This window comes from Helicoverpa zea, chromosome 13 (genome assembly GCF_022581195.2).
Source record: "Helicoverpa zea isolate HzStark_Cry1AcR chromosome 13, ilHelZeax1.1, whole genome shotgun sequence".
NCBI lineage: Eukaryota > Metazoa > Arthropoda > Insecta > Lepidoptera > Noctuidae > Helicoverpa > Helicoverpa zea.
The window spans coordinates 3803245-3815361 of NC_061464.1; the positions used below are offsets into that span (position 1 = coordinate 3803245).

Consider the following 12117-nt stretch of genomic DNA (forward strand, 5'->3'; position numbering starts at 1 on the left):
CGCCATTGCAAAGTTACATCGTCAGTTCAATCGCGACGTGTCAGGAACGCATTCTCTGAATGGCCGAACTATAATAAGTTAAAGATAATACTAGTATATTCTATGTTTATTAGAAACTATTTTGTAGATAATATTCTTGTAATGTGTGCACTACACATCAAAAAGGAAATTCGAAAATGTTATTGCAGATGACCGACAGTCAATTGACATTTTTTTGAAAGAAAAGGAAGAAAAAATATTGATAAAAAAATATATACACATAGAATAAAAAAAAAAAAACAAAAGGTTGTGCCAAATAGGTCCCGTCATCATGCCAGTCAGCGCCTGACGCTGGTTTTCAACTGAACCTATTTGCTGATCTAGACTAATATTATAAAGCTAAAGAGTATCTGTCTTTGCCTCTTTCTAATCTCGTGAATCTAGTGCTGAATATAAGTTTTTAAAGTCATCATTATCATCATCATTCTCCTGCCCTTATCCATGCATCAATTTTTATTTAGGGTCGGCTATCACGGATGGTTGTAGGCTACTTTTGGGAACTACTCCCATGGGATGACGGCGACACCTCTGTTGTAGACGCATCATTTGGTCCTTAGTAACTATTATGTACTGCTTTAAATCTGATCATGAATTTGTGACCACAGCAAACGGCGCACTATTGAAGACACAATTGTTTGAACAACTGGATTGAAACCACGGTTTGAACTCGTCTTCAAATCCTACGGCATCACAAAGCACTCAAATATAATTTTGGTTTAGCAAAGTAATTACAGATTATTTCTATACAAACTGAGTTCGTTAGTTTTGACTCAGTGGAGCAAATATTTACACTGCATGCAAATTAACTGGCGCCTTCAGTATTTGCTAGAATTTGATACTAAACCTTGGAGCTGGGTTGGAATTTGTTATTTTATGTAAAGCTGTGTTAGCGTAAAGCCTTTGAGGAGGTATATACATAAAAGTTTATTATATACTTGTTCATAGTTCAATCATTATTACCTGTTCTAGGAGTGATAAAATACTTAATCTAATCTATACGCAAATATCATAGAACTCAGCAACTACTACTGCGATAAAAAATAAGTAAGTATTAGTAGTTTCTAAGGGACGTAAGTGAAACTGCTGGCAGAAACAAGTTTAAAATGTTGTCATTTATTCCATGTCATTCCAGGTGCCATAAACGCATTAAAACTCGCAAAACACACATTATGATTTATGCCTGACAAATAAATCACTACCTTTTCATTAACCAAATAAACAATTTCAGCAGCTCATACATAAATAATCCTATCTAAAAACAAGCTTGTCCAGCAATATAGTTTACACACATTATTCCCGCGCATAACTGCAATCAATCAAAATGGCGGCCAGCGTTCTTGAATGCAAATCTAATGCATGATTCCACACGTGACTACCGATAGTAAGAGTGCAACACGTTTTACGGTTATTTACATAAAGTTGAGTTACTGCATTTAACGTAAACGCATTTGTGCAGTTTTGTCGCAAACCTTACGTAATTTTCACGTAATGGCTGATTTTGTTACGAAGGTCGGAAACGTGAAAACTTTTTGGTGCTTGTTTGAGAAAGTACAAAGATATAATATGTAACCTTTTTGGAGCTTGCTTGAAGAAATAAAAAGAAATAATCGTGTTGGAAATACGTATCATGGAAAGTTATACCTATTTTATCATGCCAGTTATGGTGTTTTTATCCATGAAAGTTTTCCGAAAATATCTGATGTATAAAGATTTCTTTTGAAGTTTCTTACAATTTGTATTTCAGCTATAACTTCCATTGATACTCAATATTCAAGTTTACAAGTTTGAAGTGCCTGTAACCTATACAAACGACTGCTGTACACAGTATCAGGTGGTAAACAAATAACAGCCGTGTTAGTGTTGTTATCTCTGAAAATTTTCCGCATGTCCCTCGTTGCGGCAGGTCTCGATAAAAGATCAAGTGTTTGCTTTACCCACTACTTCCCGTAGAAACCACCTCCCGCAAACGGATAAGAAGATTCACTAACCAAAATATACCCTATGTTACTCGAGGATAGTGTATCTTTCCAACAGTAAAAGAGTTTGTAAGTCAGTTCAGTGATTTCGGAGTCTTCAAGGTACAAACAATCAAAATGTTTTTTGTTTATTATTGTAGTTTAGATAGAAAAGTCGTGGTGGCCTAGTGGGTAAAAGACCAACCTCTCAAGTATGAGGGCGCGGGTTCGATCCCAGGTCAGGCAAGTACCAATGCAACTTTTCTAAGTTTGTATGTACTTTCTAAGTATATCTTAGCCACCATTGACTGTGTTTCGGATGGCACGTTAAACTGTAGGTCCCGGCTGTCATTAAACATCCTTGGCAGTCGTTACGGGTAGTCAGAAGCCAGTAAGTCTGACACCAGTCTAACCAAGGGGTATCGGGTTGCCCGGGTAACTGGGTTGAGGAGGTCAGATAGGCAGTCGCTTCTTGTAAAGCACTGGTACTCAGCTGAATCCGGTTAGACTGGAAGCCGACCCCAACAGGATTGGGAAAAGGCTCGGAGGATGATTGTAGTTTAGATAAATCAATAGATACATCGACTTTCAGTTGGGTAGAGGTGACATTTGTTTACTTATTTAAGGAGGAAAGTCTAAACCTAATTATTGATAAGGCTGTTTGACGTAGTTTAACGCTATCGAGATAAATATTGATTCAGTGTGTTAACTTGTAGTTCATTAATTAAGTTATATCCTTTGTTTTGTACCAATTTGACTCTAAACACTGTACATATTTTCAATCGGCAACAACTTATTGTGGAATTTTCTTATAAAGAAATATTAAAAAAAAATAACAGAAAATAGGAGGCACTCGTTCATGCGTAAACGAAGGTTGTACTACTACTGCCTATACCGAGATAAATATAAATATAGCATATGTTACTAGGGAAGAGTGTTATCTTCCAAGAGTGAAAAAGAAAATCGGGGCTATATAACAAAAAAGAAATGTTTACTTTTTATTGAATTACTAGCTTCCGCCCGCAGCTTCGCCCGCGTAGTGTTCGGTTATATAGCGTTTCCAATAGATTTCTTCAAAATTCCGGGATAAAAACTATCCTATGTTCTTTCTAAAGGTCAACTCTATCTCTGTACCTACCAAATTTTATTAATATCAGTTCAGTGGTATAGACGTGAAAGCTTAACATACAGCCAGACAGACAGACAGACAAATTTACTTTCATAATATTAGCAGGGATTTGTACGCCTCCGGGCATAACTTGGATGAATACCCGGAAAATCTAACTCTGCTGTAATTTAACATACGTTTACAAATAAACCATTTTGATTTCTGATTATTATAACGAAACCAGCTACAAAATCAATTCCACTTTTTCTTGTAAATTGACATTAGCAATCTGACACAGCCTTTATGAAATATGAAGTAAACAATTGCTTAGTTATAATTAATTGCAAGAAAACAATGAACACGAGACTTCCATTGTTATTGTATTACTTCTATATTAAAAAGACATTGTTTTTAATTATGGTTTGTTATGTTTCAAAAGTTTTGTTTTCTTTCTGATGTTTTTAATTCGCGTCTTAGTATTTGTATTTGCAAAGATATAAAATAATTCATATCTCATTCAAAAAGTTTTCTCGAAGAGTTCTCGAGGAAACTTTCCAGGAACTCGAGGAAACAGGACTTGAGAGTCAGAAATCATCAACCCGCTTTGAGCAAGCGTGGTGATTAACGCTCAATCCTTCTCAGTGTGAGAGGTCTGTGCCCAGCAGTGGGACGATAAAAAGGCTGTGTAACACAGAAAGTTTTAACAATTTCTTGCTGAAATGATTGGCACACGTTATTGCAATAGCTACATATGATAGGCTGATTAAAATTTGTCATATACCTATCAAACAAGAGAAAAAAAAATGCGGTGCGGAATAATTTTGAAATTAAAATAGGGATATTTATTTTTCCAAAAAAAAAAAAACATTAAAAAAAAATAAATAAATAAATAAAATTCATTTATTTCAGGTAAGAAACCCATAATAGAAAAAGATTAAGGAAACAACATTATACAATAAATTTACACAATTACAAAATTAAATTAATTAATTACAAAGTTAGAATTAAATTAATTACAAAATTATTAAACTACATTACATTAAATTCAATTCAATAGTTATACATATACATATATCACAACAAAAATATCAGATATCACAAATATCAAATTTGCAGCAATCATACACACCCCGGATAATAATATTTTTAGAAGCCCGTATACGGTTCATGAAGGAGGCAGCCCGTTTCCTCATCACTGCATAAAAGTCATCTACCCTGTTCTCGGCGAACATGCCAGACGCACTACACCTCCACGGCAGGTTAAGCATAGCTCTGAACGCATTATTGTACTGCACGCGTAGCGCGTGGTATGTCCGCTGAGTGTAATTTTTCCATAGGGAGCAGGTGTAGAACGCCTGACAGTACGCAACGAACAGGGTGATCCTTGCCGATTTACTACACCGAGAGAATCTGCGCGCCAGCATGTTGGCCTTTGCAGCAATGGACCTTTTTTGCCTTTCCATGTCGTCATCATCTTTTAGGTTGTCTTTTAGTATATGACCTAGGTATTTGAAATTCGATACCACTTTTAACGGAGAGCCGCCAAGGGTTATTACTGGATTATAACAAGATGATCTGTCGTGTCTAAAAATCATGACTTCTGATTTTTTAACATTGTAAGTTAGTCCGTGTCTTACAGAATATTTTTCGCATATGGATAATAGTTTACGTAGGCCTTCGACTGAGGGGCTCAGCAGGACCATGTCATCAGCGTAGCTTAAGTTATTAACTGGTTCGTTGCACATGTGACAGCCGACGCCCGATCTGCTGAGCTCCTCAATCAGTCCATTTATGTAAAGGTTAAACAACAACGGGGATGTTAGACCTCCCTGTCTCACGCCACATTTAAGCGTATACTCCTTAGATAAGCCAGCATTGCCCCATTTTACCACATTGGTCTGAGATCTGTACCAGTATTTCAACGTACCCAATATAGCACCTGGTATGCCTGCCTCCTCCATCTTAATCTCCAGCCAATAGGAATCAGCTAAAAGAAAAAGTATAAATTAGATTGATATATTCTAAATACTTATTAACTTTTCTTGCAATTGACCGTAAGTAAGTACAATTACTATTATATATTGTCATATATTAAATGCAACAATGCAATTTTAAAATGAAAATATTTACCCACCGTTGGCAAACCATTCAATTTTATAACGTCATCACCTTTTCTTTCACTATTGTTGTATTTTTTTAATACAAAGTTTATATTACACGCCCATTGTATTCCGAACGTTAGGTATTTTCCTCATACTTGTTATCTGGTAATTGAAAACGGGTCGACTCACGCGCATATTATCTGTAGTTATGTGTTTTATTGTTTATTATTTAATTAAATGGCCGCAATGACCGGTGTCTGGCGTATGACCTAATGATACAGTTATCTCTGATGTCGGACAATTTATAAAAAAAATAATGTTGTTACTGTAGTGTTGTTTCTGTTGTTTGAAAACTAACAAAAATGTGATCCTTAGTACTAATGTACATACTCGAAATATGTAGATTAGGACTGTTAACTTGTCGAACTGGATAACTGAGCTCAGCATTTTTTGGTACGGTTGTCAGCGCGTTTTTTATTTTGCAGTGAATTCAATATTACTCTTTTGACTTAAGCCTGGTTCCCACGGTGCGCGATTCTGCGGATCATCACGCACAGCCGACGTCCACGGACGGCAACGCACACGGACAGGGCTCTTCCAACGGTGCGTGTCGGTCGGTGTCGGTCTGTGCAGATCTTTTGATAACTTCATTTCAAAATGCAAAGTGAAATAGAACGTGTCGTCGCTGCAGCAGCGGCTGTGATATTAATTAACAATTACCAAATTATGCCATCTACGAGTAGTAAAAGTAAAAAGAAACCACGGCGCTGGTGGATATCAGCATACAACAAAAGTCGTTTAACGACTTAATATGTCTATATACACTTACATTGACATTTGAATTAGATATATTATATCTAATTTTATTTATTTTGTGTTTTGTCACACATGGCAGTGGGATCACGGTAGAAAATTAACGAATGACATAAAATCCCTGTCCGCACCTTTGAAGTTACCGCCTCACGACGGATACCGGCGCACCGCTGCAGACGTTGGCAGACGACCACAGACGAGGCCATTCCCATGGTGCGTCGTCCGTGCTGGTCGGCGTCCGTCGGCGTGCGTCTGCGATAACACGCACCGTGGGAAGCCGGTGTTACATAAGCGATTTTAAAGACCTATGAAATGCAGATCATTTCATGTGACTTGCACTAAATGTCGGTAGCATGATGGTTTTGATGAAGCTTACTTAATTACCAGAATAACATACACGTTTGGGAAGTCGTTCCCTCTGGACGCGGGTGAAACCGCGGAATAGTTAGGTACACTCGTTTGAAATATCAACAAGGACTTCATATTATATACTTACCTAATATAATACAAGTATAATTGTCACATATCGATCAATGAATTAGCATTCAACTGTGAATATGGTCGATGGTATCTATCACAAAGCTATGCCTTTGTTGGGTGCTTCGACTGTCTGACATTGGCAGCGCCGGTCAACGCACTCCTTTGAACGTCCCAGACGAATTTGGGAATTCCCAGACGGGGAAAGGGGCGTTTTACTGGAAATTTGGTTTTAAAAAACAGGTTAAGCTTGGCTTATGCATCAGATCACGCATGAGAAGAGATGTTAAATTTATGTTTAATTGCCACAAAGCTTTATAAGTAATTTATATTTTAAAGTAAACCAGTTAATTCTAATAAAAAGTAAGAAATTATAATAAAAATAAGAGTATGTTGAACACTCAAATCTGCGGAATTACTTGTCCGATGAGGAATAATATATACCACTTTTTCTAGGGTGTGCGAAGTATATTCCTTCGGTACTTGAGAGAGACAATTACTGTATCGATATTACAATTAATTGATATTACAATTATGAATTACGTCTAATATTCTTAAGAAAATAAACGTAATAGATCGATAATAGGTATGTAAAAATTAGATAGCGATTCAGCAAAATTCAATTAGTTTCTTAATAATACTAAAGCTAAGGCGTCAAAGGTACGGTTACTGTGTAATTGTTTGTAATGAAATAGAGCCGCTCCTTAAACAATTCGGTACGTTTTGCGTTATTGCAAAAGTTATTAATTGTCGCACGATGTAATTTATTGCGACTGGCTAAATTTAATTTGAAACGTCTAATTTGAAAAATCTATGTTATTTAAGAAAAGATTAATTTAATACATCCCTATCGTCGAGAGTTGTGAGTTTCTGAAATATTTTTTTTTATTTATTTAAAGTAACTTCTACAAAGCTTTGAAAGAAGCTTATGAAGGTTTTTAGGCAAAGCTCTAGGATAATTTTGTATACTCAGTAAACACGTTATATTATTTTATTTTTACTTATTCAATGTCTCCTACTTCTTATTTTCTTTTGACGAGGACAACGGAATAATAAGATTATGTTAATAAAAAGCGTCTTTCTAGACTTTTATTTTACTGCAAATGGTTTATTCATGCTTTTGAGTTTACTTATCACATTAAACATAATGTTTGAGTATACAAATATTTTATTTTTAATGTAGGCCATATAAGGACTAGAGTAGCATGGCATATAATACGGCATATACAAGCGTTTGCTGTCACGTCTTTATTCATTTATTTATTTTACAATACCTGTCATCCTGTATGGTCCAGAGTGTTGGGCATTGAATAAGAAGGATGAGAAAAGAATGCATGCAGCAGAGATGAGAATGTTGCGATGGGTGTGTGTAGCAACCCTAAGTTTCCTCGAGACGTTTTCCCTCACCTTTTTACTACGTATACTAATAAATACATTTTCTTTGTCCTCCAGTGGTATACTGCGATTACAACGGGTCAGGGCGCGCCATACAATGGATAGAAGACTACATGGCACGAGATGTATTGCCCACGCACGCCACGAGGTGCACCGGCCTAACTTATACGTCGGGACAGAGCGAGTTATACAGGTAAATATTACAATACCTCCAATTATTTTTCAATAGGAAATCTATAGGTAAATATTGTCTTCGTCGGTTAAAAGACAAAGTTTGTTCTGGACCCCTTTTGTGTTCTTTTCCCTGGTATCTCTTTCGAGAGATCCCGTAGCCCAGACTTAATTACTAAAATCCACTCATTCTTCTTTTTCAAGGCCGGTTGCAGTAGGTAACTTTTGAAAACTGCAGAGCCCTTTCTGGAGTTCTGCAGTTGTTGAAGTTATATGAACTCTTAAAAAAGGCTTTTATTTCGCACAGAGGTTGAGCATTGCCATTCAACGTGGCAATGCGGCCAGCCTTCTGGGTACATTACCCAGTGACAGCGATGAGGAGCAATTTTTTGATGCAATGTATTAGTTTTAAGTTGTATATATAAGTTTATTTTTAATTTTTGAAATTAATGTAAATATTATGTAAATACTTCAAATTTGAAATCAAATATAATAAATAAATAATTTAATATAAAAAAAAAACTCTTAAAAAATACATTCAAAGTCTTGCTGAACTTCGAACATGACTTTTTTCCAAGCATTACACTTTTATCAGTAGCTGCGACTGACGCCATTATGTTTGTCTTGCACTGAAAAAATACTAGATTTAAATTCATTTATTATTTCAAGAGAAGTTTAAGAAACAATATATATGTCGGCGCGGCCCACAGGCGCTGCCCAATATTGCTGGCTGGTTCCTTGTTTGTGGTCGTCATGGTGATGTGAGGTGCCAACGTCAATTGAAATAATCTTAAATGGAAACTCGAAGAGAAACCAAGTTCAGGCTATGTGATCTTGGAAATGTATCCGATTTATTGTAACCAATGTGATTATTGAAGTACTGAACGATAATAGACGATGTGAACGACTACTGTGGTATTATTTCATATCCTGACAAGATGCAAGTGTATCAAAAGATTCTAACCACTTCTGGTGCTCCGACATCAGAAGTGGGATGGATGACCTTGCCCACTGATTGCTGCCTTGTTCGCATATTGGCTTCCTGGTGTTGATGCTGCGCTAAAAGACGAATACTCGTACTGCAGATGCAGTCGCTAATGAGAACACGTTATAAGATATCGATATGGTTACGGAACTCTGAACGCAAATACTACTGATGGAGTGCAGCATTGAATGAAGTGTGTGACGACCGAAGCGGATTGATTTAGAAAAGATTGTCCATGGAATCGTCATGCAATACGGAATATCATGTTGAAAGAAATTGCGAGAAGGAAACTGACAACCGCCGTTCCTTTGTTTGTTAAAATTAAGTGATCGAATTCTGAAGGCCCTGGTTACAGTCCTCCAGGTGGAACCGTCTGAGTTCAATGATATGAACTGTCCACACGCATTACGAAGTTTATTTGTTGCGAGAGCGTTCTGACCAAGTATTCGTTATGGACGGTGTTGAGAGCTTTTGAGAGCAAGATTAATGGTGAAAATGAAGTGAAGATGTTCGGCGTAGCAAGCGAGATGATATTCCTCTGGTTTACACGTTTCTTGTGATTGTGTGTAAAAGGAACATTACACCTGGAATGTATTACGTCGTAGAACAGGCTAATTCTAAGGTTGGAGGAAGAAACACCGGGATGTGCCTTCGATAATGCTAGAATGCTAATAATCAGAATCAATCCTAAAATGATACCCTAATCTTAACAATTGTTGCAAGAATTTGAATGATTTGTTCCGTTGAAGGAATGAGTTTTATGGCATTGAGTGCTCGAAGAGCTAAAAGAATAGCATCGCACATCGATGTTTCATAAATTGCATTGTTGGGGAAACGAAATAGTGGATATTTTCACAGTTTCAACAGAAAATAACAGGACATGGTTACCATGGTTACTAAAACAAGATTGGTTGCTATGGTGACAATATCAGAGTTGTTATCATTATGTTGTGATAAAATTAACCGATTTCCGATTTCTTTTCCATGTCATAATCCCGTGAGCCTCTCCTGCTTCGAGTGGAAGGAGTCTCTGCTAGTTGCTGAGTGGAAGGAGTCTCTGCTAGTTGCTGTGGTGTCCGCGAGCGCAACGCATGACTTCTACCGCGCGCTGTCTTCTAGCGTGAACAAACACGATACGCGATGTTGTTACGTACAGAGATACTAAGAGCAACATGAATGATGAACCTGGTGAGATCAATCCAATTTTGTTTTACGTCTTTTATAAAGTCGTACGTCCGTAACGTTGATAATTGTCGACTATCTCGTTGGCTTAGTAGTGATGTCTAAGGACTCGGGTTTGATCCCCGGCTGCGTCGTCATATTGCTTGATGGATCTTGCATGGTGGACGTTGCATCCTTGATGCACCTCATTCATTGCTTTCAATGACTTCCAATTCGTACACGGTAGTTTTGCCGCAGGCAGGACATTGTATGTAGTGTCTCACTGTTCAGGTGATACTATTACCCTATACAATAACGACAGTGTTGTTGCAAGACTATAGCTAGCCTCGTTGGTCTAGCTGTCACAAGCACGGCTGCTCAGCACGAGGTCTCGGGTTCGATTCCCGGGTCAGGCCGAAATTGCTTTGTGTAATCTTGAGGAGATTAGCCAACATGAGAACAGTCGCCGTAGCCGATAATCGGCTAGGAGGACATCTTAGCTAGTAAATAGGAATAATATCAATCACATGTTGGCTTTCTTATTGCATAGCCGTGGTAATTAATTACCTACCTTGGAAAATAGCTTCAACAGGTAACAGCTTCAAAATAGCATGCTGTTGTTATTTATCGCTTACTTATTTGCTTGCTCTATTCTTCTTCTTCTTTCGTGTCGATGACATGTCATATATTGAGACTACACTATGTCAGCCCAATATGCCGCCACAGCGACAGCACGGCCGGATGCGCTCATTAAGTCCACCCGCGAGCAAGTTTCAGGGCACAGTGGACATGCGATAAGCTGGGACATCGTCTGCACTGCAGCCCCGCACTCGCACCCAAGGTCCGCTCCGCCCGCGAAGCTCCACCTGGATCGATTATCTTTGCTCCGGCCGACCTGTGTTCGGAGTCTGTTTAAAGACTGCCAGATTCTTCTCGGGAGATCGTGTCCAGGAGGGAGCCTTTCCAAGAGCGGGACAAACGGGGAGATCCCAGACGCCAAAGATCCCGTCTGGCTCGAGAGGCCTCACCATCGACAGGAGCAACGGTTTTGTAGAAACCCTTGCGGCTTTTAAGCCGTTGTGGCACGGGGGTGTAATAGTGCATGGGGTGTCGTTGGTCTGTTTCGAGTTTGGCTCTCTCGATGCCAGAAGCTACGCTTCTGCGAACATCTGGTGGGGCAATGCCGGCCAGTGGGTGCAGCATTTTTAACGGGGTCGGCTTGAGGCAGCCAGTTACAATGCGGCACGTTTCGTTCAGTGCTACGTCCACCTGCCCAGCGTGAACGGAACGACTCCACACTGGGCTTGACTCCACACTTGCTCTATTTACTTGCATTGAGTTGTTCAGCGTTATAATGTGCGTCAGACTTTATATTTGCTGGTAGACTGTACTACCTACTGGACTAGCCTACTCGAATAACCATTTAGTAATTTCATCGTGTTCAGATGTACCTACGATGGATACGGGTTGATTCGGAATAGACCCATGTAAAGCCTGTGTGATGGCATAAGGGTGACCGGAAAGAGACCTGAGTAAAATCTGTGGTACAGTTGGTGTAATGTCACTGTGGTTGTGATCGTGTACCCTACAAAGCCGGAATAGGCTGTTGGCACATTCAGGGGACACGCCGACAGTGGAAATCCTGAGTAGAAGGTTTGATGTGAATTAAATGACAGCTGTAGTTGTGACGGTTTCTGTAATTAACGTGTTGAAAGTCTGACTACTAATAAGAGCAGAAGCCACAAAGCCTGATAACTAGCCTTACCGAAGTGTGATTGGTTGTGTTGAGAAATCGCTCCCTATAAGTCACATATGCCCAGCTACATTTAGTTAGAATGAAAGTCAATCCAAACTTATTGAGAGAGGGCTAGGACTGGGCTGGGTCTAGTTAAGTTAATTTAAGCTCTCTCT

General features: G+C 38.5%; 1 protein-coding gene across 3 annotated transcripts in view; it reads left to right on the forward strand.

Moving 5' to 3' along the window:
- LOC124635640 overlaps nt 1-12117 on the forward strand; it is a 112395-nt gene that overhangs the window by 52831 nt on the left and 47447 nt on the right. For all 3 annotated transcript variants that reach the window (XM_047171574.1, XM_047171576.1, XM_047171575.1), the window contains exon 2: nt 7947-8082. In XM_047171574.1, the coding sequence (XP_047027530.1) occupies nt 7947-8082 (136 nt within the window). The remainder of the gene's footprint in view (nt 1-7946; nt 8083-12117) is intronic.